The sequence below is a fragment of the Manis javanica genome, chromosome 4 (assembly GCF_040802235.1).
Source record: "Manis javanica isolate MJ-LG chromosome 4, MJ_LKY, whole genome shotgun sequence".
Taxonomy (NCBI): domain Eukaryota; kingdom Metazoa; phylum Chordata; class Mammalia; order Pholidota; family Manidae; genus Manis; species Manis javanica.
Window position 1 is genome coordinate 100,366,848 of NC_133159.1, and position 24,185 is coordinate 100,391,032.

Below are 24,185 nucleotides of genomic sequence, written 5' to 3' on the forward strand. Positions count from 1 at the left end.
AAGCCAGACAGAAGATTAGTTGGAGCAGAGAAGATGGTGAGAAGCTTTCACCAGAAGAAGAAAACAGAAAAGCATCCCCAGCCCCAACCCTCCCTCTCTTTGCCTGATGCTAGGCGGGGCTGACGCAATAGGGCACCATGGTTTGCAGGCTGTCACAATAAGGGAACTGGGCCACCCTCAGCCCCTTTGTCCACTGGATGCCAACCTGCACAGCCTGGGAGGCCCGGAGGTGGCTCAGCCCGACCAGGGCCTCCGGGGCCGCACCCTGTCCCGCCCTCCTGGCCACACTCACTCGGAGCCTGATGAGTCCTCATCCACTGTGCCTGCCTTGATGCTCATGGCGATGGGCATGACCCCATTCAGTTGCTCCTGGAGACTCTGCCGCAGTGGAGGGCGGGGAGGGGGCATGCCCCGGCTGCCCTCGCTGACTGAGGAGCCCCGAGAAGACCCGGTGCCCTGCTCCAGGGGTAGTCGCAGCAGGCTGCTCTTCTCACTGACGGTGGGCAGACACTTCTTCTTGAGGATGCCTGTGGCAGGGAGGGCAGGGAGCATGAGCAACAGGCAACAGCAGCATGGCACTGCCCCAGACGGCTCCACTAGCTGCAGGGAAATGTGAGGCGTGAGGTGGTTGGCAGGGAGCAGAACAGCGGGCAGAGTCCACTCACTTTTGTGGGGTTGGGCGGAGGGGCCGGGAAGGGGCCCCAAGGACCCCTCCCGAGGCAGGGCATCTCCATTCTCCCACAGCCGCTCTTCAGAGGCCCCATTGCCACCACTCTCCTTTGCTGTGGTCCCAAAGTCTCCTGGCCAGGGGGCCTTCCCGGGCCCTGGGGCCCCATCTGGCGGACAAAGGAAACAGGTGAAGCCCAGAAAAGACGGACAGCTAGGAGTCAACCCTAGTCTTGCTTCTCAGGAATGCCAGGCCCTTTGCCCTCCCATTGTCCCCCGAAGGAAAGGCCATAGCCCTGGCGCTGGCCCACCCTTGGGGGTACTGTGCAGGGGCAATCTCTCGGTGCCAGGTCCCAGCAGGCTGTCCCAGGCCAGCTCTCCAGGAAATGCAGCTGCCACCTCCTCCTCCTCTTCCTCCTCTTCACTGTCTGATGAGTGAGTAGAGGCATAGGAGCCGCTTCGGTCATCTTCCAGGGACAGGTCACTGTCAGAGTCTGTGTCAGGGTCTGGAAGGTGGAGGAGAGATCACTGCTGGCCCACCTGCCTCCACCCAGCCCCAGCAAAACCAGGCACCTGCCCCCACCCGCACCAGGCATCTGCCCTCACCATGTTGCTGGTCTTGACCTTCCAGGAATAGGCTGCCTGGGTCACCAAGGCCAGGGGGTCCTTGGCCAGGGTTCATTGTAGACTCCTCCCTAAGACAAGACCACGCTGGAGGGGTCAGCCTGGCCCTTTCCCAGCATCCCATTCTCTTTTCTCTCCCGGGTTGCCCACTTTGTACCCTGTGTCTGTCCTGCTTCTAATTCAAGCTGCTATCCGTGCAGCCATGGTGTGTGCTACTCACCTCCCAGCACTGACTGGCCTGGCTTCTGGCATGCACAGTGCTCTCCCCTCCCCACCCCCAGCCCTCCTATGGCCAGGGCTCACCTGAGCAAGAAGGGGATGTAGCTGGGCTGACTCTTGCCTGAGCGGCTGGCGCTGTGCAGAGAACCAGCTGAATCTCCATAGGGCTGATACAGCCGCCCATCTGCGTAGGGGCTGGGGCAGTTGTAGGACTAGGCAGGGAAAAGGAGACAGGTAAGCAGGGAGCAGGCTGCAGTGGCTGCAGGCTGCAGTGGAATTGCTGAAGGGACTTGCCCTAAGTTCTACCTTCCACATGCCCAGGTCTGGGAGAGAGAGGCCCTGCATCTCTGCTGCCCCCATATCAGGGCCTGGTAGTGGCTGTAGCTCTGCCATAGCTGTGCCAGCCCTGTGTAGCCCAAGCACCCTGGACTCGGCTGTACAAGGGCTTGCTAAAGAAGATGGCTCCAGGAACTATCTCCTGTGTGGCCTGGGAGACATCGAAAATTTACCAAGAATCGAGAGATTCTCAGGCGTTGGGCATTCATGACCTGGTTATGTGTCTTGACCACTTCGTCATCCTATTCTTTCAAGCTCCGCTCCCACCTCTCCCAAGTTGAAGTAGTCCTCTCCACCCACCATGACTCCCTCCCTCCAGGCCACATACTCCGTTTCACCACCCCTTCCTCCTTTCAGGAAAGGATGTAAGGATGGAGAAAAAGTGGAGCCAAAAGCACAGAGAATCAGCTCCTTGGGCCTCCTGCCTCCTCCTCCCCTGCCAAGGCCCCTCCACCTCCCTGACTCCTGGACCCCTCACCGAGGTCAGGGTGGACTTGGTGGTCAGAGCAGGGTCAGGACTGGGCTTGCGGCTGCAGGCAAACTTGAGTGCTTTCCGGACCTCCTTGCTAAGCACCACGTAGGAGAGGAAGATGAAGGGGCCCTGGCAGGCAAGAGGCAGTAACTGTCTAAGTGCTTATTCAGGCACCCTAGAGCCAAGCTTCCACTTCTTTCTCCACAAGGTTCCCACAAGGCACGGGCCTGGCCAGGTACCTGGATACAATTGCAGGCAGCAAAGAGGTAGTGGAAGAGGAGGGTGTCACTGTTGACAGAGAGCAGAGCCAGCAGCCACGTGGCACTCAGAAGCAAGAGGACCGCAAAGGAGGGCCGCAGGCCTGAGCTGGGGAGAAGGGCAGGCCTTGAGTCTGGCCATGAGGCCTCCCACACTGTGATGCCTGTCCCTTGTCCGAGCACCCATGCCCCATACTCACACAGGGCCTTTCTTCTCAAAGCCCTGCCTCTGGGCAGCACAGGAGGCCCGGGCTGCCAGGATGTACAGGAAGACACTCATCTAGCAGGAGAGGGGAGGTGTGAGGGGATCATAGGGAACAGACAGCTTCCACCCAGCCCCTTAGTGGTTCAGAAGCTTTAGCCACCCCTAAAGGGGATGGTGGGGACACACTCAGCCTGCTCACCCCCAGCCCAATTTCAAGCACTTACCGAGACAGCGAAGGCCACAGGGCCAGCAAAACTCCAGATGAGTGTATCATAGATGGAGAGCCAGCAAAAGTCGGGGTTCCCATAGCCCTCAGGGTCCAGGCCCACAGCTAGACCTGGGAGTACAGTGACAGCAGCAGGGGGAGGGATGACAGTGGCTTGGGGATCAGGCAGGTGGTCAAGTGTGCTTGCAGGGCCAGGTGCAGAGGAAGGGTTCTGCCCACAGCCTGTCCCTGCCCACCTCTCTAAGATGAGGAACCCAGCCCTGGGCAGGGGCTTGGGCTGGGTTAAATCAGAGGGATACTTTTGGAGAACTTGGCCTGGGACACAGAGACATGGGGACTTTGGGCCTGGGATGTGAGTAGGGAGAATATGGTGTGAAAGTGGACCAAGGGCCTAGGAACATAGAACCTCAAGGACCGGGGTGGGGTGGGGGATACCTGTGATGAAGGCGGGCACGCCCCAGCCCAGCATGTAGTAGAAGCGCATGGGGCCAGCATTGACATCTCGCACCTCCGTGAGCGCCCGGTACAGGTGCAAGGCCTCCAACAGAGCCCAGGAAAATGTGCAGAGGTACAGGAAGTGCAGCAGGATGGCGATGACCGTGCAAGCAAACTGAAGGCCCAGGCCACGCTAGGTCAGAGCCCAGGGCCCGCCCAGAGCATGGGCTCCTCTTGTCAGGCAGAGGGGTGGGGCTGGGGGTTGGGAGGTGCTTCAGGGGAAGTCTGGGCCACAGAATGGTGCTTCCAGTGTGCTAGGGAGGTGTGGAGCAGCTAGAGAGGAGGAAGCTGTGGGCCAGGCACTGGGCTGGGCTCTTTCTCAGTTACTGCCACAGGGGACAGGGGTGCCTGGGAGGATTTATAAGGGAGCTAGAGGGAAGGTTTTTGAGTGAGGAGGAACATCTTACAGGGAGGTCGGCCTGGTTGATTCCCAGGAGGAAGACCACCTGAGCCAGGCCCAGGGCTGCAGTCAGGTTCCGTCGGATACCATGCTGGTTGGAGTGCAGGGCACGCAGGATAGCGAGGAAGAGGAAAGTGAGCAGCAGGGCAGCCAAGGTGACCCCTAGGGCCACGTATGTCAGTGTCTTCAGTGGTAGAATCTCCCCATTCTGCAGGTGAGTGGCAGGGAGCCAGGGAATTAGGAAGGGCAGGGCCTGAGCACCCAGCCCAGTGCCCTGGGCTCCCCCACCAGCCCAGCGGCTGCCTCTTATAGGTCCAACCTCCCGGCGGGACACGTCCATGAGCACAGCGAAGCTCGTCATGTGGTTGCACTGGCAGCTGACATGGCTCTCGTTGCGGAAGACAACTTCACAGCCTCGGGCAGACCAGCCACCAGTGCCGCTGACCCTGTATGAGGGAGGCAGGTCAGGAGACAAAGTCGGTAGGGCGTCCAGGGGCCTGGGCTCCCCACCCAAAGCTTGAGGGTAGGGCAATTCAGGCTCACAGGATTGAATGGTTCCAAAAGACACAGATGGGTTTGGTCCGCTCCTCTGTCTCCAGCAGCCGGAACTGCACTGTGACTGGCTTGTCCAAGGCCCGGGGCGGAAGCTCCTCATCATCATGGACACTGATGCTCACCACTGGTGTGTTGATGACAGGGCGTTTGGGAACTCTGACAGGGGCAGGCAGGTACACAGTCACCATGGAGTTGTGTCTGGCAGTCCCCCTTCATCACTCTGAGATGCTCCCAATCCCTGCCCTTCTGTGCCTCAGCGCTCACCCACCCACCCTGCACCCTCACCCACCCCCTGCCTCCCCAGCCACTCACCTCAGGCTGCGCTTGTCTGGGTCATAGTTATGGGGCAGCAGCCCAGCCAGCGTGCGGTAGATGATGACACTGGCCACAGCCTCACCCTGGCTCAGCTCTGGGTGCCTCCGCTGCCGCCGCGCCAGCTCCTCTGGCTCCTGGGCCTCTCCAGGGCCAGCGGGCCTGACCACGGGGGATGTTTCTGGGATGGAGACACTATCCATTCAGATGGGGACTTCACAGAAGCTGCAGCTAGGCCCTTGCCCCACCCCCTAGTCCCCCACTGACCTCTGAAAACAGAGTCAGGAAGAATGACTGTGGTCTCAAGATCGGGGGGCCGCTCCCCACGCAGTGCCTCGTAATGGGGCAGCTTGGCCCCAGCGAAGTTCCCCTTGTCCAAGCGAACTACAGAGATGACTAGGGAGAGGGTCACAGGTCAGCTGCCGGGTGGGGTGGGCAGCCCCCCGGCACAGGCACCCTTGCTGGGACCCTCCACAAAGCCGTCTGCGGCCCGGGGCACCAGGCTCACCAATGTTGGGTGTGACGATGGTGAAGGGGCTCAGGTAGGTGTGCCGCATATTCTGAGCCAGGGCGCTGGCGTAGGCCTCGTAGTGCTGCAGCAGCCAGGCGGTACCACCCTCCGTCTGCTGGATCAGCTCCCAGTGCCGCTTGTTGGCCGCGTCCAAGAGGGCGCTGCCCACCCGCAGCAGATTCTGGGGGCAGGCACAGGTGTGGGCTGTGCCTGCAGACCCACACCTTCTCATCCTGCCAGCCTCAGCCCCTCCCCCAGCTGCCTCCACCACACCGCTCCCTCTAATCCTTCCTGCTCACTGAGAGCTTCCCAGGCCCTGTGCCTGGACCCACACAGGTGTACCAGATCCTGACTCCTCCTTGCCCTGGCACAGTGGGAGGGCAGCACCTCTCATCTCTGCACCCAGGAGCCTGACCAGAACAGGCCCCAATACAAACAGGATTGTCTACGGGCACTTTGCTTTGAAAAGGGTTGGGAAAGGGTGCTCTGACTTTCTCAAGAGCTGGGCCATGGGTCAGGGGATCTCATGGAGGCCTCATGCCAGCTGGGAGCTCCCTAAAGGCAAGCATAGGGAGTGCCACTAGGCCCCTACGTTGCCAGGAGTAGGCTCACTCACCGTGATCCCCACCTAATCAGCCAGCCCTGCCCCTTCCAAGCCCCACCTCAGTGAAGTGCACATCCTGTGTGGCAGACAGCCCAAAGCCCCGCTGGGCGCTCTCATGGGCCAGCAGTCTCGTTGCCAGCTGGTAGGCCACCTTGACGTCACTGCCAAAGTAGCCAGCTGTGTGCTGTGTGGCATTGCGCAGAAGCAGGGCCAGCCGCTGGGAACGCCCCGAGTCTAGGCCTGACTCATTCCGCTGTAGCCGTTCAGCCTAGGACAAAGCCAGACACAACAGTGACATGGGGGCAGGGCATGAGGTGCCCAACGGACAGAACTGAAACTCTGGAGTAAATGGACCTTAGGAAAGGCAAGAAATAGCAGCTCCAGGAACAGGGACAGGGACCAGAAGGCAGGGGCTAGAATTCGAGTCCCTTTTCTCAAAACTGGGGAGAGGGTGTGGGCAAGTGAGGTTGGGCAAGGGGAGGAGGTTCACTTACAAAACCTTTCAGCTCTGAGAAGGTGACTGATGTGCAGTTGAAGAGGCTGGGGGGGAGCCACCCTCTGTGCTCGTCACAGTGGCGCACAGCAGTCCCTGAGGGGAGGCAGCCAAGAGGGCAGACCTCAGGGAGAGGCTCAGGAGGCTGCTGAGACCTAGCTGAGGGCCAGGACCTCACAGGCCAGAAGACAAGCAAACAAGGGCCCTGCCCTCCTGGAGCCCACGTGAAACAGGAGGACAGGTATGGAGAACACTAGAGCCCAAACCTCTGTGAGATGCCCCCAAACAAGGGCCACAGGAGCACAAGGTATGGGGCTGCCTGGAGGCCCTGACATCACTGCCCTCTCCAGGCACCCTTGTGCTCTCTGCCACTCTCTGCTTAGGAACTGTGCTCATTGTCCTTCCCAGGACCAGTGCCATCCCCCACCCCAGGGTTGCACCCCCTGGGAAAATACTTGCCATGCCCTTCTCCCCAGACTGCCTTCCTAGTAGTGTAACTCTAGTTCCAGGTGGTGAGCTGAGCATGGGATCCCTGGGTGATTAAGTTTGAATCTCTAGTACTCAGCCCTGTGCTGGGCACCCTGCACGCTTTTCAGCACCTCGGTTAAGAGTGTGAGGTGTAGATGCCTTTCATCTGGGCAACCTTGAGAGCAGAGAACAGTGAGCCAAGGAAGGAGGGACATGGAGTCTCCAGAACTGCATAAAGTGGGGTCTCAACCAGGGGCTTTCCGCCCACACCCCACTGATGATGGCACCTACCAAAGGAGCCTTTGGGGCAAGGAGCAGCAGCAGGCAGCCCAAAGCGGGTTCGGGGCCACCAGATCCCAGCCTCGATGGCCCGGGGGCAGCTGTCGTAATTCACTGCAGGGAAGCACAGAGTCACCCAGGAGCAGCTGTCCACCCACAGCAATGTCCAGGGTCCCCAGCGCTCCCTCAGCAACCTCAGGCCTGCAGCAGGCCCTGTTCCTGGCCTCCCAGGAACACTGAGAGCAGCACACAGAGGGCAAGGCCCCGCCCATCATAGGAGCCCCACCTCACCTTCACAGCCATTGGTGGTGACCTCGGCAAAAGGGTTGTCACAGCGGTCGCACTGGCGCCCAATGACACCTGGCTTACATGGACACTGGCCATCCTCAGGGTCACAGACTCGGGACAAAGAGCCTGTAGGGTAGCAGTCACACAGGAGGCAGGTAGGGCTGCCAGGGGGCCGGTAGTGGTTCTCCTGGGAGGGAGAGGGGAGGGCAGGGGTCACTGGTTCAAGTTCTCTGCCCTGAACGCTCATGGATCTTTTCAGCGAGGGTCCCTGGGAGAGAGGCTCCCTGACTTCAGGTGTCCCCAAGAGTGCTATTTAAAATATGTAACAACTGGTCACGATTTGGAGTCTAACCCATCAGTGAGATGCCAGCTGCTCAGAATAGGCTGCAAACAAACATACAGCTGGCCCAGAGCTCACTGGTTCAATATCGGGCCTGGGTCTCCCCACATCCCAGTACAGGAGAACAAACAGCCGGGTGCCGGCCCTGTCAGAACAAAGGTGCGCAGCTGGCAGCATTCTGCAGGAAGGCTTTCTCCGCTGCCTCCTGAGGACCCAGGAGGTGCAGAGCAGAGACCAAGGACGCTGCTGTGGAGGCTGAGGTTGGGGCTATTACCTTGCAGTGGCACTCGCCACTTGTCTTGTTGCAGTCTGGGTCAAAGCCTTTGATGACATCACAGTTGCACGGGCCACATGTGGGGTGTCCCCACCAGCCTCGGGGACAAGGCTGGTCAATCCTAGAGAGAAGGACCCAGGCAGCCGTGAGCTCCCTCTGACACTCCCATGTGGGATAGCCATTGTGGCCCTTCTCACCCTGGCTGCAACTCAGCCAAGTGTTCTGAGGGCCATGCTAGAAATAGGCAGTGGCCACTTGGACCTGCTGCTACATGCCCTGGTCCACTCACCTGGTCTCACAGTATGGCCCAAGGTAATTTTGGAGGCACTCGCAGATGTAGCCGTAGGAGGCACTGAGCTTTCGGGAACACACGGACTGATGCTCACATGGGTTCAGATCACACACATTAGTACAGTTGTCACCATAGTAACCTGGGATCAGACGGATGGGAGAGGCTCAATCCCCACCCTCCCCTGCACATTCTTCAAACCTGCATTCGCCCAGCTCCTTCCACTCTTGAGCTACAGCTTTGTAGTGCAGGAGACAAGGCTCAGAGAGGTGACGTGACTGGCCCCAAGTCACATAGCAGAGCCAGATGGGCCCTGGGCACCCGCGGACCTAGCGCATTGCCCTGGACTCCTGGCATACCTGGGTCACAGCGGCAGGAATAGCTGTCCCAGTCATCGCTGCAGTAGCTGTTGGCAGGACATGGGTTTGAGTCACAGGGGTCAGGCAGGCTACAGCCTGGCTCCACGTTGATGCTTTCCCCACGGCTGGCATCCAGACTGCTAACACCCTCAGGTGTCTCGCTTACCCGCACACCCTGGGAAGGACGAGGGCAGTGCTGACCCTCCATGAAGCGGGCCTCCAAGGGGTGGGGACGGGAAGGCAAGGGAGGATGCTCACCTGCAAACAGCCCCGGAAGCCTCGGGCCACACCACTGGCTGGCCCAGGTACTCCCCCCACCGTGATGTTGCTCAGATGCAGTCCATGCAGTCGGGGGCCTAGGTTGCCCTCTGCCTGCTGCTGCCCATAGTCAAAGGACAGGATGGCATGGCCGGGGCCCCCTCTGGCTCCCAGTGCCAGCTGTGCATGGTGCCAGTCACCATCATTGGCCCGGCCTGACTCTAGCCGGAGAGATGAGGCCTGGAGCCCTGTGCCCTCCACGCTTAGAACCACATGGCCCCCTTGCAGCTGGCACAGAGAGGAGAGAAAAGAGGGTCAGACAACTGCCCTAATCAGCTCTTCTTCCAGCCCTCTGGACCACCAAACCCATCCTGTGGCCCAGCTGACACCAGAGAAAAGGTATTTCCATTGGTCCCAATAGATGGCAGTAGTGATCCATCAAACAAATCCAGCTACTTCCCCATTCACCCAAAAGAAAAGACCCTGTGCTGCCCGCCAGGGCCCTCCTCCGAGCAACCCGTCCCTGAATCACCTGCAGGGTGATGGTACTGCGCCCTCTGGTGATGGCCTGCAGCAGGACGCCATCGGCCTGGCGGGAGCGGAACATCAGGCTGAGGTGCCAGGGCTGGGAGATGGGCAGTGAGAGGCCGTGCCAGGCCACAAGGCTGCTGCCCAGGAAGCGCTGTGGGTTGGCCATTTCTGGGGAGGCAGATAAAGGCAGTCTCTGAGGGGTGGGCCAGCTGGGTGCCCCAGGAACATGGTGCTCAGAGTGGCGGCTCCATGCAAGGCAGGGCACTGTCCTTCCTGGGCCCACTCCCCTTGCCAGCCCCTCCTTCTAGAGCACTTACCTGCGCTAGGCCCACCCCACACTGTGCCCAGGCCTGCCTCTGTCTGGGCCCTTTGTCTCCGGTGTTACCCTCTCAGGGCTCTGCCCAGACATGCTTTTCCACCCACAGCCCAGCTTGCCTGGGCCATGCCCAGTGCCTGTCCCAACCCCACCAGTGTTCCCAGCACAGCTGACAGCTCCCAGGCGCTGGCCTCTGATGGCTGCCCTCCTACCCTGGGCACAGCTCTTGCCCCCGAAGCCTAGAGGGCACTCGCAACTGAAGGCGTCCCACTGGTTCACACATGTGCCCCCATTGTGGCAAGTGTTGCTGTCACACACATTCTTCTTGGCAGAGCAGCCTAGAACAGAGGGGAAAGGGCTCAGGCAGGGGCTCCAAGCATAAAGCATGGAGCTGGAGGGGGTTTTGAGAACCCCACATGTAAGTCTCCCCACCCCAGGCCCAAAACCCGTCTGCACACCGGGTTCCCGGCCCTGCCCACACTGCAGGCTTCCATACCAGGCACAGTGCCATTGTTGGCAATGAAGTCGGCCATGTCCACGTGCTGGCTGTCCACCTGCAGGTTCCTCATGCAGCCCACGAAGTGCCTCGTTTGGATGGGGAAGCTCTCGGGCAGGTCAGGTACCCCACCCAGCAGCAGGGGCCCTGTCAGATCCAGAGACCTGGGGGAGCAAAGATGAGGGCCACGTGAGGCCGTGCAGGGCCGCTTCTGGCTCTTCCTTCCGCCCTAGCCCTGCCAGGCTAGGGGGGAAGGGCCGAGGCAGGAGTCCAAGGGGCCCTGCAGAGCAGCCCCAGGGAATGGGGAGGCACCCCAACTGGGAGCTGCTCTCATCTCTTCCCCACCCCATCCCAGATGCCCCACAAGGCCCTGCTGTAATCCCCTGATCTTGCCCACTCCCACCTCTCACCCCAGCCCCCACAGAGGGCCAAGCAGGTGCTAAGGGAAGCAAGGTGAGGAAAGTCTCCTGTCTGGATTGGCTGCCATTTCAGGAACCCCTGAGCTCACCCTTATCCCTGCCTGACCCTGCACCTCATCTCATCTCCAGGCCCCTCCCCTGCTCACTTCTTGCTGCCACCCTGGGTGCCCTGGGCAGCACAGGAGTAGTTGCCCAGCACAGCTCCAAAGCGCAGGGCCACCCCTGTGTCACAGCCATCCACCGTCACCACGGCCACCTTCTGCTCGGATGGGCCCTGCGGGAGCCCTGTCTGGCCCAACAGTGGCTGCGGACAGGGAAGGGCAGAGAAGAGAAACAGTGGGTAAGGAGTCCACCAGGTTCATGGCCAGGCACGAAGACACTGGCAAACACTGACACCCCTTGGAGTACACACACACACACACACGTGTACACATGTACACACACGTGTGCTCACATGACTCTTTCCATGTCCCTTTGAGGCTGTGCCTGCCTAATGGAACGGGGAGCATCGAGCATTACCCAGGGGAAGGGGGTGCCCCAGTAAGATACAAAGTACCTACCCTCCTCCCTCTCAACCACAAGAGTCATGATCAGCCCCCTTGGCTGCAGCGCCACCTAGCTCTGTGTGGGCTCCTGAGCCAAGCGCAGAACCCTCCAACCTTGACCCCCCCACACCCACCTTGTTGTAGTACTTCAGCTGCACTGTGTGCCACTGGCCGTCACTGACCCCTCCGGGCACAAATGGGGACACAGTGGTGGTCGACTCCCCTGGGGAAAGGACCCAGGTGAGCTGCGACACCAGGGGAGGACTGGGAATGGGGAGGGTGTGCCCTGGCGTCGGGGGTCCAGAGAGACACGGGGCCTTTGGGAGCTGGGCAAGGGTCACCTGCAGAGAAGGTGAGCTGGATCTGCTCCTGGATCACCTCAAGGGCCACAAAGTCATGCTTCTCGTTGAAGCGCCCGTTGTATAGCAGCAGCCCATCACGCGCCTTGGTGGCAAACCTGAGCAGGAGTTGGGAGCAGGGCTAGGGAATGGGGCACCCATCTAGATGCCAGAACCCTAGCTGCCTAGCTAATCCCTGATCCTACTTGGGACCCTCTGGAAAGCTGACACCTGGGCTCAGGCTCTGGGCTGTGGAGCTAGAATGTAGAAGATAAACCCAAACTAGAACTAGCAACAGAACCCTGGCATCCTGGCTCCCCACCCTCAAGGGTGAGGGCGGGAAGTATGATAACTGGACCCTGAGGGTGAGGACTGTCTGCTGGCAAAGTGCACAGGCAACTCCAAGTTCAGACCTGGCTCTGCCCACACCTGCTCTCCACACTTTTGCTGCCTGGCTCTCACCTTGTCTGTAGAACAGGGGTTGGGGGGGCACCCCTGGATCCCAGCACATTCCCTCATCCCCCAGCACCCAGCCACTCACGAGAGGGCCAGGGTGAAGTGGAAGCGCTGGCGCAGACCACGGAAGGTGATGAAGGAGCGGGCGGGGAAGCTGCGCGTGGTCACCCGGCAGTAGGGCTTCTCAAAGTCTCCAGATGGGCAGTCGCACTTGAAGCCACCCACCAGCAGGTTGACACAGGTGCCCCCATTCTTGCAGACACCTGGGGTGCAGCGGCCTGAGCGGGCACTCACCTCACAGTGCTCACCTGGGCCAGAGGAGAGACAGGGTGAGTACCACATGCCTCAGGAGGAGGAGGAGGAGAACTGGGACTCCTCCCCACCCAGTGACAGCTCTCCCATGACACTCCCAAACTTTCCCAGGCATCTCCACTTCCTCTCATGTGTCCATAGTTCTGAGAATTCCGGGTGCTATGCCTGGGCCCATGGTGACACTGTCACAATCCCATACACTGCTCCTTGCAAGGTCCTTGAAGCTCCCAGTGCCTTCCATACCCCAGCTTGGGCCTCTAGAGCACAGGCCTGCTGGGGTCCCTTGTCTTGAGGCCCAGGTCCTAGTACGGGGATGTTCTGGCCCCTCAGAGGTGAATGTGCATGGAGTGAAGGGCCTGCAGGACAGCACGAGAGCTGGTGTGCCAAACTCCCTTACCCCCCACCTTCCACTGGGGCTTTTGTCCCTGTCAGGCACCAAGATCAGTTTCCCTCCCTGGGAACAAGACCAGGCTTCCACTTGGATTTGTCCAAGTTATGGGGATTTGGATGGAGGAAGCTAGGGACTCCCCAGGATAGGGCAAGGAACTCCCACGCTGGGCTCTGGGATCCAGGCGGAGGACCTCTGTGCACTTGGGAGATGCTGACAGGTCAGGGAACTGATTCCTAGGAGCAGACTGGGATTCAGTGGAGGAGCTGAAAATTCCAACATTAGATGGGAAAAATCCACGCCTTTCTCTCCCTCCCCATTCCCAGATTCTAGAGATAGGTTCTCAGCTCCTGTGCTTAGTGACTGGCTCTTGTTTCCATGGAAACTGTTGTTCGCCTACTCTAAGCGCCCCTTCCCCATCCTCCTGGACAAAGACTCCTCTCCCCTCCCCCAAGCCCTGTCCTCCCCTCTATCCCCACCCACAGCAGCAGCTGAGAGGAGTCAAGTCTGGAAAGTTCTGGGCAGGAAGATGCAGCAGAGTGGGCAGTGGGACCTGCCTGCTACTGCTGGCAGAGCTGGTGGGGGGCACAGCTCCGGAGGAAAGGGAGGGGGATTAGGGCATCTGGGCTAAGGGGAAGGGATGTCCTAAGGAGAAGCTTGGGCCTGCAGGGAGGGCTCAAAAGCACAAAGCAGAAGCAGTGCGCGTCCCAGGGAGAGGCTTGGGGACAGGATGTGTAAGACCACATGTCACAGGCCAACAGGGAGGCCTCCTGATCACAAGTGACCCTCTTTTACCAGCACCTGGGCAGGACTGGGGCTAGAAGCCTCTTCAGTAGCTGCCCATCTGCCCTCCAGCCTCCTTGCTTGAGACTGACAAGGCCCACCTGCTCTCGCCAGCACACAGCAAGCCTGCTTGCCATCACCCACTTCTGCTCCACCCACTCTGGCCTCACAGCTACAGAACAGGTGCAATGATCTAAAACACCCCTACCCCACCACCAAACCCCTCCGGTTTCCCCAGCTCTACTGCGCCTGCCCCTCAACGCCTGAGAAGGTAAGCACTTGCTGCGGCTCAGAAAGGGAGTCACTCGGCTGTGCAGGGAGATCAGGTTCCAGGCCCAGCCTCACCAGTAGTCAAGAGGTAGGAGGAGAGTTGGAGCAAGTCACCTGATCTCAGCATTTCCTTAAATCACCGCCGCCGACACTGCAGGCTAGCTCTCCACAGGTACTGAATTAATTAAATTCACCCTCACAACAATCCTGTTAGTAGATCCATTATCCCCACTTTAAAATACTGAGGAACAGAGAGATTAAGTCATTTGTCCAAGGTCACACATCTACCAGGGGCAGAGCTAGTATATAAACCCACGCAGACTGGTTAAAGAGCTAGTGCTAACCTCGCCCGCAACACCTGGTGTGGGAGAGTGGGAAGTAGTGGAGAAGAAGGGCTCCCCTCTCTGCCCTCTTCAATAGGTTGTTGTAAAATGAGCCAGTGGGATTTGTGGATGAGAAGCAGGGCGGAGGCAGCCCCAGTCCTTGGGCTGATTTGTACCTGCACCATAGCGTTAGCTCTCCAGGGCCGCCCCCACGGGCCCCCCTCCCTTGGCACACCTGTGTAGCCATCGCGGCAGAGGCAGGTGTAGCCGCCTTCGCGGCTGCGGCAGCGGCCATGGGGGCTGCAAGGCCTCGAGTAGCAGAGGTCCACCTCAGTCTCGCAGTAGTCGCCGGTGAAGCCCGGCGGGCAGCGGCACCGCAGCCCCCCGACTGGGTGGATGGGCCGGAAGAGCACCGAGGAGGAGGCGATGAAGGGCGCGGAGGAGTCGAAGCGCAGCACCGACACGCAGCGCATGTAGTTCTCGCAGGGCTCGCGCAGGCAGATGTTGTCGTCAAAGGGCAGCACGCGCTGCGCCGAGATAGCCGTCAGCAGGCTGCGGTTGAGGTACAGGCGCTCCTGCAGGTCCTCGGAGGGCAGGAAGGGCGGCCCACCCCCGGGCCCCGGCGGCTGGCCCACTGACAGGCTCACGTTGAGGATGTGGCCACCCGGCGCATCGGTGTCGCGCTGCACGTTGAAGACCACCACGTGGTTAGGGGGTGTGGCCAGCGTGGCCGCCACCGCCTGAATGAAGAGACCCAGCAGGGGCGACAAGAAGCGCTCAGGGGACATGTCCTCCAGGCGCAGCGTGATGCTGTGCGTGAGCATCTCGTCAGTGATGATGATGACACGCAATGCACACTGGGCAGTCACGCTGTGCACACCGTCTGCAGAGAGATGACATTGGTCAGGACCTGGCCTGGGGCTGGGAAGAGCAGGGAGGGGTGCCAAGCTGTAGACCTGGCCTTGAGCAGGTGTGCCAGGAGCAGTGAGTGAGTGTGGCTGCAATCCAGCCAGCATAGTTCTGCATGGCTCAGTTGCCTAGAAGGGATTTTTTCTAACTGGCATAAGGTGCCCAACACAGTATGTGTGTGCCTCCTGTGAGCAAGTCCCTCCATGAGGGATCAGCCTCCACAAGCACTTACGGGGATGGGATTTTCAGAAATTCTCTTTGCATACTTACCCCAAACCCTCTGTTGTGAAGCATGGCATATTTTTTAACGTTTGTGTACCTTCCTTGCCGGAGCCATGAGTTCTGCCCCTTATATCAGATTAAGGGCTTCTGAGCCCAAGAACCCTATTTTGCCTTTCTCTTTCCTTCTACAGAGCCCAGAGCACCAAGAGAAACCTACAAAAATTATCCTTCTGCCCCCTCAGCCTCTATGTCTCAACACTCCCATAACCCTGACCCTGGCTATGCTCCCTCCTCCCTTACCACAGCATAGAGTGGGGGGGTGAACTGGGTCAGTGGGGCACCCAGTCACCCTCCCACTGAGCCCCTTGGCTGCCTGGGCTCAAGCCTGCTATCTCCATGGCAACACCCCACACAAAGCATTTCTTCCCGCCCAACTCTCTGAGCTGCTGAGGGTAGCCTGGGGGGCCCCACCCCAGGAAATCCAGCTGAGCCACCATACCAGAGGCAGTACCACCCATGGCCCTGATGTGTGGGCATCTTGGGGGCAGAGATGAAGGGCCTGGACAGCTTCCAACCTGAGACTTTAGACAGAGTCCCGCTGACCTCTCCTCTGGCCACAGGGCCTCTGACTGCTTATCACCCACTTGGCTCACCACATTACAGCCGAATGCCTGCCACACACTCACTAATAAATAGTTAGATCGTAACGCACTCAGTGTCTCAGTTCACCCCACACCCTAAGCCCATTAATACCATACACATCTGAATGCATACACACCAGCAATGGGTTTTATTTAGCTCAAAATTGAAAGCTGGATGCCAAGGGGAGGGGAAAATGGCTTGAAGGGCTATAGGGATATATATTTTTTTAATTTACCACAATGTTCTACACATAGTAGGTGTTCAATAAATATTAAGATATTGATGAGAATATACTCAGTTTCCAGAGCAAAAAAAAGGTCTTTAAAACACATCAGGAGGGGCTCTGTGTAGATACTGAAAAGGACACTGGCAGGAATGGGGCAGGAGCTGGTGTTTCTGGGGTGGGGTGGGAGTAGGAAGGGAATAGTCTATGCTTCTATGTCATACCTACTTGAAGTGGCTGACTACACCAGGTGACTCAGTTGAGCCTGGGAAGGGTAAAAGCAAACACCCGTCTCAGCCATGTCCTCGGCCCGCCACCCACCTGCCCTCCAGCCTCCTTGCTTGAGACTGCCAGGGCCCGCCTGTTCCCGCCAGCACATGGCAAGTCTGCTTGCCATCACCCACTTCTGCTCTGCCCACTCTGGCTTCACAGCTACCAAACAGCCTGTTCCTTCCCACCTGGCCTATCCAGATACCAGCCCACAGTCCTCTAGTTTTCTAACCTGCCCTAAACTCACCTACTCCAGGAAGCCTGCCCAGATTTATGGCCTCAGGCTTTACTTTCCTCCCTCTTTCAGAGCTCCCTGGACTCGGGTATGGAGCTGGCACAGGCCTCTGGCTTCTCTGGGGCCTCTGCCCGATGATTCCTTAGTGGGACAGGGTGCAGCCCAAGAATCCACACAGAGTGCTCCTAAGTGATTAGAGAGGGGAGGCAGCAACCAAGGCCAACAAGCTAGAGAAACCTCACCACAACTCAGCCCTGGAACACACCCTTCTCCCCGGTTTCCTGTCCACCACCATCCCAGGCCCCACCTGTGCTCCTCACCCAATGTGTCTCTGTTGCTTCCCATCTGGTCCGCCATCTGTGGCCACCTGTCCCCTCTGCTATTGTCTCCCATCCCAGCAGTCAACCTACTGCTGTCCCCTTCCTCTTTGTTCCTCTTCCCTGCCTTGACCTGGGTCACCCCTAAGGCACAAAGGCAGCAGTGAGTACAGGAGTCATAATTGGACTCCACACCTCATTTCCCCTGGCAGATATGCCAGTGGAGACTGTAGACCTGCAGGGGGTCTGCTAGTCTAGGGACTGACCAGATCATGGACAGGAGCTCCTGTGTGTCCTAGCAGAGTAAGACAGGGGCAGGGAGAATTTAGGCTTCAGGAGAGCCATCCAGCCCAAGCTGGGGCAGCTGCAGGCACAGGGAACAAGAGGCAGGGAAGTCAGAGAGGCATATTATAGTACATAGGATATATTATGTTAAATAGTACATTAATGATTAAGGAAGACAAAAGCCCAGGAAAAGAACCAGCAATGGAGAAAGGGGGAAAGGAGGAGAGAGCCACCCAGGGGATGGGGAGAGAGCAATGGACTGGGGCAGTGCAGAAGAGCCACCACAGGCAGGGGCGGGAAAGAAAGAAGAGCCAAAGAACAAGAGAAGGAAAACAAAGGGGGGCGGTGGGAGTCAATTTCCCCTAACCCCAGCCTCCCTGAACTTTGGGTTGCCATGGTGACTGCCTCCAAGGGTCAGGGCTGAGGGAACAGGGTAGGGATAGGGCTGGAGGGCCAGCCAAGGCCTTTCCCTGTATCCCAGCAGAGCCAAAGTCTGGGGCTCTGCTCTGGTAAGAGCCTGAGAGCTGGGTAGAGTCGCTTCAGTCCCCAATCCTCAGGGTCCTGTCACTCTCACCTAGGGCAGGCTTGGGGAGGACAGAGGGAGAAGCCCCTTCTTCCTACACCTCCCACTGCCTTGCTTCTCTTAGCAGAGGATATGGGCTATAGGAACTCCAGCTTCTCACTATCTCCTCCCAGAGGAGAAACAGAAGCTTCAAGGACACAGAGCCTTGTCCATGACCTCTGAAAGCTCACACACCCTGGCTCCCATGGCCACCTGAGGAGTGGGGCAGGGGAGGTGGCTGTCCAAGGACCATGAGCACAAAGGGGGCCGAAGCCACCGCATGCATGTCACCCTGCTCCAGGCCTAGACTCCCTGGAGTGGCCATGGAGGACTGCCAGGCTCGTCTCCTCCTCCCCTCCCTGGTGTGTCTGGAGTTGGGGGTGCCCTGGCCCATCCATCCCCAGGGTGCTGCTAACAAGGGCCCTCATGAGCATCCTGGTTGTTCACAGGCTTAGGGAAGGGACTCAGAAACCTAGAGCCAGCCCTCTCCTTGCTGATGCACTCATTCCCCACAGCTGACAGAAAAGACAGACTGGCACCCCCACCACACTCTCCTCCCCCAGCCCTTCTGTCCAGGTAGTCTGCAGGCTGAGCGCTTGGCCAAGCAGCAGGAATGCCCAGCCTGGGTCCTGGCCAGGCTCCCATGCCCCAAGACTCCGTTCTCTCCTCATGAGATCAGGGGGCTCTGCCCTCAAAGGCTACCAGTGGACTGGCCCATCCTGGTCTCCACACCCCATTCCCTGAGACCAGGCTGGTCACAGCCAGCAGGGAAAGCCTAGAGTCCTAAGAACAGCCCATTGGGTAGCAAAGGGGCCCAGGAAGCCTCAGCCTGCCCCTGGCTTCACTGCAGCCCTTCCCCCAAGCTGGACCCCGAATCATGGCCTCTGACAGTGGGGTCTGTTTGGACAGCGACAATGAGCCCTGCCCTCACTTCCTGCGAGAGCTTTGAAGGGGGAGCCAGGCCAGCCTCTTTCTGCCTGGAGGGAAAAGAATGCACTAGACAAAGTCCCCCTCAGCCTGGTCTACGGCTCAGCCTGGAGCCAGAGGGGCCAGAAGAGGCCCAACTGCAGTGTCCTGACCCTGTGGTGGCAACCCTGTGCCCCCAAAGCCCTCAATTCTGTCAGAAGGCTGTATGAGATCACAGGAATCTCCTGCCGGGCGTGAAGGGGTGCTGAGGGGGCTGGCTCGCCTCTCCCAGCCACTGTCCTCTCCACCCCTCCCCCAGCTCTCTTGGTCCCCCAGTCTTCCACATGCCTTTTTTCACAATTCTTGGCAGCCACAGCCAGGGCAGCCTCACAGTACTTCCCCCACCGCGTCACAGGCTGGCAGGCAGGGGGCAGCCAACCGAAGCAGCCCAGCCCAGCCTGGGGTGGCAGGCGGGGCCTGCACCAGCTGCCAGGATTCCAAGGGCTCCTTCCCAAGCTGCTTCTCACCCCTCAACCTCAGCACCAGGCACCAGGCAGAGAGGCAGTCAGTGGTTCCTCCTTAGAAGGCTGCCCAGGCTCTCCCCCAAAGGCCACCTCCACCTCAGTGTCGCTTACCTGACACCAGTACACTCATGATGGCCTCCAGAGGCCGGTTGTTGTTCAGTGCCCGGCTCAGCCGCAGCTCACCCGTGGAGGCATTGAGCAGGACCACACTGAGTTCATTTCCCCGCTCAAAGCTGTAGGTCAAGCTGTCTGAGATGTCAGGGTCATGGGCAGGCACACGGCCAATGGCGCCCCCAGGGAAGCTGCTGGAGCGGTTGGTGACATAGTTGTTGAAGAGGATCTCAAAATTGCCCAGCACTGGGGGGTTGTCATTGCGGTCGAGCAGGCGGACATGGACTGTGGCCCGGCTCACCAGTGGAGCCGATGTGGCCTGGATGACCAGGATGTATTCAGGCCGGTCCTCATAATCCAAGTCCACCAGAGCAGTCAGCTCCCCAGAGAAGATGTCCAGCTGGAAGACCTCAGGGATGTTGCCTTCAACGATCTGGTACATGATCTGGGCATTGGTGCCTTCATCAGGGTCTGTGGCTGTGACGCGGGCCACAGCCAGCCCAATGGGGCTGTTCTCTTCCACAAACACATCAAACTCGTCCTGCTCAAAAACAGGTGGATTGTCATTCACATCCAACACAGTGACTGTCACTTCCATGGGTGTGCGGGCTGGAGGCATCCCTTTGTCCACTGCATATGCCTGCAAGATGTACTGGGCCGCATTCTCACGATCCAGCCTCCGCAGTGTTCGCACAATGCCTGATGTGGACTCTATGATGAAGTCTCCATCTCCATCATTGCCCCCTTGAAAGGTGTAAAAGACCCTGCCATTTAGGCCAGAGTCACGGTCAGTGGCTGATATCTGCAGGACACTGGTGAAGGGTGGCACATCCTCATAGACACTGCCCTGGTAGGAGGCCCGCAGGAACTGAGGGGCATTATCATTCACATCATTCACCAGGATCTCCAAGTAGGTGGTGTCAGACTTCTGGGGAATGCCATTGTCACGGGCAGTGATGGCCAGGGTGTAGGACACTTGGTCCTCATAGTCCAGCTCAGCCTGGGTGGTGACAGCCCCGGTATCTGCATCAATTCGGAACTGGGGGATGCTGTCCTCCATAAAGTAGGTGATGCGGGCATTCTCACCTGTGTCCTCATCTGTGGCACTGATCAGCACCACTGTGGTGCCTGCTGGCCGGTCCTCATTAACATTCACTGTATAATGGGAGCTCTGAAAGACGGGACGATGAGTGTTGGCATCAGTGACATTCACCACCACCTGTGCTGTGTCCTGCCGCGTGCCGTCAGAGGCAGTGACGGCCAGTACATACTGCCGCTCAAGTTTGTAGTCCAATGGCAAGGCGAGGGACACCAGCCCCCCCCCACTCTGGCTGGTGATGGAGAAGCGATTCCGGGTGTTACCACTGGTGATCTGGTAGGTGATGACGCTGTGGGCATCACGATCCACAGCTGACACTGTCACCACGCTGGTACCCACAGCTGCGTCCTCATTGAGCCTCACCGTATACTCTGGTTGGGTAAAGGTTGGGTTGTTGTCATTGACATCCAGGATGGTCACACTGACACTGGCTGAGGCAGTGAGCACTGGGGTGCCATGGTCTCGGGCTTCAACCCCAAAACTGTAGAAATCAACCTCCTCTCGGTCCAGCTCAGCAGCCACGGAAATCCAGCCTGTGCCATTGTTGATGGTGAAGGGGAAGTCATGCCCAACCCCAGCAAGGCGGTATTCTAGGCGGGCATTGTCACCAGCATCAGCATCGATGGCCTGGACGTGGAGAACCAAGTATCCTAAAGGGACACTCTCCAGGACGGTAGCCTGGAAGGGAGTGCTGACAAAGATGGGGGCATTGTCATTGATATCCAGGACTTGCACTGTCACCAGGCCTGAGACATTGGAGAGTGGGGGGCGGCCACCATCCTGGGCCCGAACTCGGAGGGTATACTCCTTGGTCGTCTCATAGTCAAGAGGGCTTACCACATCCAGAGCCCCTGTCTGGGCATCCAGGTAAAACTGTCCCCGAGCATTGCCACTCATTATGCTGTAATGCACCAGGGCATTGCTGCCCTTGTCTCGATCTGAGGCTGTGACCCGGAGTACTGAGGCCCCTGGGGTCACATCCTCCTGGACCTGCACCACATAGCGCTTCTCGCTGAACTGAGGGGCATTGTCATTATCATCCTCCACTGACAGGAAGACAGCGGCTGTGGCACTCCGAGGACTGGGGTCCCGACCCTGGTCACTTGCCTCCACTGTCAACTGGTAGGATTCCACCTCTTCCCGATCCACAGGGCCACGGGTTCGGATCACCCCAGAGCGTGGGTCAATCTCAAAGACTTCAGAGGGGCTGCCCCCCAGCCCCTCCAGCAGGCGATACAGAATATTGGCATTGGGAGGGGCGTCACCATCTGTGGCTCTGACAGTGAGCACCTCATAGCCAACCTCCAGGTTCTCCCTGAGGCTCTCCTTATACTCCTGCTGCTCAAAAACAGGGTCATGATCATTGGTGTCAGTCACCAAGATGGTGAGCGTGGCCAGGGCACTGCGTCGGGGCATGCCATGATCCTGTGCTGTGACCCTGAAGACATGGGTGCTCTTGGTCTCACGATCCAGCTCCTCAGCGGTGGTTACAGCACCAGTGGTTGGGTCCAGGGAGAAGAAATGGTTGGAGCGGCTGTCAAAGAGGGCATCCATGGTGTACTCAAGGCGACCCGCCTCACCCGCATCTGGGTCGATGGCCCGCAAGGATGCCACAGGGGTACCTGCTGGCTGGTTCTCAGGCACTGTGGCCTGGTAGCTGGGGGGCTGGAACTGGGGGGCTGTATTCACATTCCTCTTCCGACGCCCACCCAGGGTCTCTCCTGCTGACCTTTCCCCTGCCCTGGGCCCCAGGGTCTGCACCAGCTTGCAGGACTGGCATCTCAGTTGTGGGGCCTTTAAGCATGGGTATTCGTGGGGCAAGGTGAGCTTGCCCTGTGGGGAAAGGTGGCCTCCAATGCCCAAGAGGCGACAGCTCCAGGGACAGCCTTCAGGGGCTGGTGGCAGGGGGATGTGGGCCCCTGGTTCCGGACACCAGACCCTCAGACCATCGTGGTGCGGCACTAGGTGGCCAGTCAGCTCGGTGCCCGCATCCCTGCAGCGGCTGGTGTACAGCCAGAGGTTTGACGCTGAGGCTGGGCAGAGCCAGCCCACGGGGGCGCAGGCGCCCGAGGAGCCGCGTCCCCCGGGGCCCAGGGAACGGCAAGGCCCCACTTGGTTTGCCAGTAACGGCGGTAGGAGCTGCAGTATCAGCAGCGGCGTTGCAAAGGCGGCGCGGGCTGCGCGTATCCGCATCGCTCCTGCTCCTGGCCGGCCGGGTCAGCGGCGGTGGCGGCTCCTCCTCCGGCTTCTGCCCACGCCGCCGCGCCTCATGCCGGGCCGGGGCGCCGGGCCCCGGGGGCCACCCGTGCACCCCGCGGGGCCTGCGCCCGACGACGCGTCCGGGCTCGCACTGCTGCCCGATCCAGGCCCGCGCCCGGGTCGCCGCGAGCACCGCGCCCTGGGGCCGCGCCTCCACTTACGCGCCCGGCTCTCGCCACCTGCGCCCGCGCACCCCTGGCCCTGCCGGCCCCCAAAGCCCCTGGGTGTCCCCCTCAGCCCCTGCGGGATCGCCCACCTGCGCCTCCGGAGCCGCACACCCGGCCCCTGGCCCGGCCCCAGCCTCCCCCAATGGCCCTGTGCCCCGTGTCCCCACCGCGGCTGCTGCGGTCTCCGCGGCCCCGGGCCCAGCCACACACTCCCTGGTCTCCCGGGCGGGCGGGCGAGCTCTGCAGAGCGGCGGCGGCTGAGGCTCATTACCATAGACCTGCTCGCGCCGCCGCCGTCTTAAAGCGGCGACGCCAGCGGTACCGAGGGAGGCGGGCCCCACCCAGCGCCCTGCCCCGCACCGCTGTTCTGGGATTCTCCCTGGCGCGCCTTCCCATCCCAGGCCCTCCCCAGGACTGCTCCTGGGCGGGTGCCAGATCCCTACCATATCCGAGAGGGGAATTAGCAGTTACAAGTCAGACACCGAATGTTAATAACGGTGACAGTACCCTATGTATGCTTAGAGGTTTTCAAAACATTTTGAAGCCAAGGGCTCATCTCACACACAACCTATGAAGGCTAGGAGAGTCACTGATGCGGGCCCTCATTGCTGTCCCCTCCCTTAGTTCCTGGGTCAGACTGCAGTGCTAACAGGACGCTGCTCAGCAGTATAAAGTATCTTTCATATCCCAGAGAGACATGGCACAGTGAGGTCCTCAGTCCCCATCCCCACCCCTCAGAGAGGTGGTAGTCCAACCAGGATGCCCCTTGGGGGCCAGCTGCTGGGCAGAATGACCCCAGCTTCATCTAACTCACCGCTTGGGCTTTTTAGGGGGAGGTAAGCTTAGACTGTCAGAGCAGAAGCCAGCTGGTATAAACATGTTAATATTACCAGGTTCTGAGGCCCAGAGAGGGCAAAACTTGTACATGGTCACAAGGCTGGTTAGGGGTGGAGCCCAGCTTTTACACCTGCTTCTGGAGTCCTAGACTGGTGGCTTTCACTGACAGATGGTACCGCCTGTCTGGAGAGAGAACCTCTTGCCCCCTCCCTCCTTCCCCATCAACATCCAGCCAGCGGGCCCTCCTTCCACCCACAGCTCTGTGATCAGCGAACAGCTCTGCACAGTGCACAGGGCTCCTAAGCCTCTTCACAGTGTTGGCCGCCAGACTTGACCTTCCACTTGCAAGGGGTGTGCAAGATGCCAGGATTCCTGGGAGTGGCCCACAGGCATGGAAGCTGGGCCGTGAAGCAGAGCCAGGCGGGGAGGTGGAGGGTGATCCGGAGGAAGCTGCCTTCTCTCATACTCCAACCAGAGGCCACCATCCAGGTACTGCAGGGCCAGCTGGGA

At 59.5% G+C, this 24,185-nt stretch overlaps 1 protein-coding gene across 4 annotated transcripts in view; it reads right to left on the reverse strand.

Moving 5' to 3' along the window:
- CELSR2 (cadherin EGF LAG seven-pass G-type receptor 2) overlaps positions 1 to 23,047 on the reverse strand; it is a 27,861-nt gene extending 4,814 nt beyond the window's left edge. For all 4 annotated transcript variants that reach the window (XM_073234445.1, XM_037001579.2, XM_037001578.2 and 1 more), the window contains exons 1-33: positions 19,314 to 23,047; positions 14,343 to 14,990; positions 12,117 to 12,339; positions 11,579 to 11,694; positions 11,372 to 11,460; positions 10,839 to 10,996; positions 10,274 to 10,437; positions 9,990 to 10,115; positions 9,463 to 9,629; positions 8,931 to 9,218; positions 8,673 to 8,847; positions 8,314 to 8,455; positions 8,025 to 8,145; positions 7,414 to 7,597; positions 7,135 to 7,236; positions 6,377 to 6,471; positions 5,941 to 6,150; positions 5,276 to 5,459; positions 5,035 to 5,163; positions 4,768 to 4,948; positions 4,444 to 4,611; positions 4,220 to 4,346; positions 3,908 to 4,108; positions 3,441 to 3,615; positions 3,004 to 3,116; positions 2,775 to 2,854; positions 2,557 to 2,683; positions 2,324 to 2,446; positions 1,594 to 1,721; positions 1,273 to 1,361; positions 978 to 1,172; positions 666 to 836; positions 293 to 527 (exon numbers count right to left, since the gene is read on the reverse strand). In XM_073234445.1, coding sequence (XP_073090546.1) covers positions 293 to 527; positions 666 to 836; positions 978 to 1,172; positions 1,273 to 1,361; positions 1,594 to 1,721; positions 2,324 to 2,446; positions 2,557 to 2,683; positions 2,775 to 2,854; positions 3,004 to 3,116; positions 3,441 to 3,615; positions 3,908 to 4,108; positions 4,220 to 4,346; positions 4,444 to 4,611; positions 4,768 to 4,948; positions 5,035 to 5,163; positions 5,276 to 5,459; positions 5,941 to 6,150; positions 6,377 to 6,471; positions 7,135 to 7,236; positions 7,414 to 7,597; positions 8,025 to 8,145; positions 8,314 to 8,455; positions 8,673 to 8,847; positions 8,931 to 9,218; positions 9,463 to 9,629; positions 9,990 to 10,115; positions 10,274 to 10,437; positions 10,839 to 10,996; positions 11,372 to 11,460; positions 11,579 to 11,694; positions 12,117 to 12,339; positions 14,343 to 14,990; positions 19,314 to 22,605 — 8,726 coding nt within the window. In that variant the 5' untranslated portion in view covers positions 22,606 to 23,047. The remainder of the gene's footprint in view (positions 1 to 292; positions 528 to 665; positions 837 to 977; positions 1,173 to 1,272; positions 1,362 to 1,593; positions 1,722 to 2,323; positions 2,447 to 2,556; positions 2,684 to 2,774; positions 2,855 to 3,003; positions 3,117 to 3,440; positions 3,616 to 3,907; positions 4,109 to 4,219; positions 4,347 to 4,443; positions 4,612 to 4,767; positions 4,949 to 5,034; positions 5,164 to 5,275; positions 5,460 to 5,940; positions 6,151 to 6,376; positions 6,472 to 7,134; positions 7,237 to 7,413; positions 7,598 to 8,024; positions 8,146 to 8,313; positions 8,456 to 8,672; positions 8,848 to 8,930; positions 9,219 to 9,462; positions 9,630 to 9,989; positions 10,116 to 10,273; positions 10,438 to 10,838; positions 10,997 to 11,371; positions 11,461 to 11,578; positions 11,695 to 12,116; positions 12,340 to 14,342; positions 14,991 to 19,313) is intronic.
- Positions 23,048 to 24,185: the final 1,138 nt, after the last annotated feature.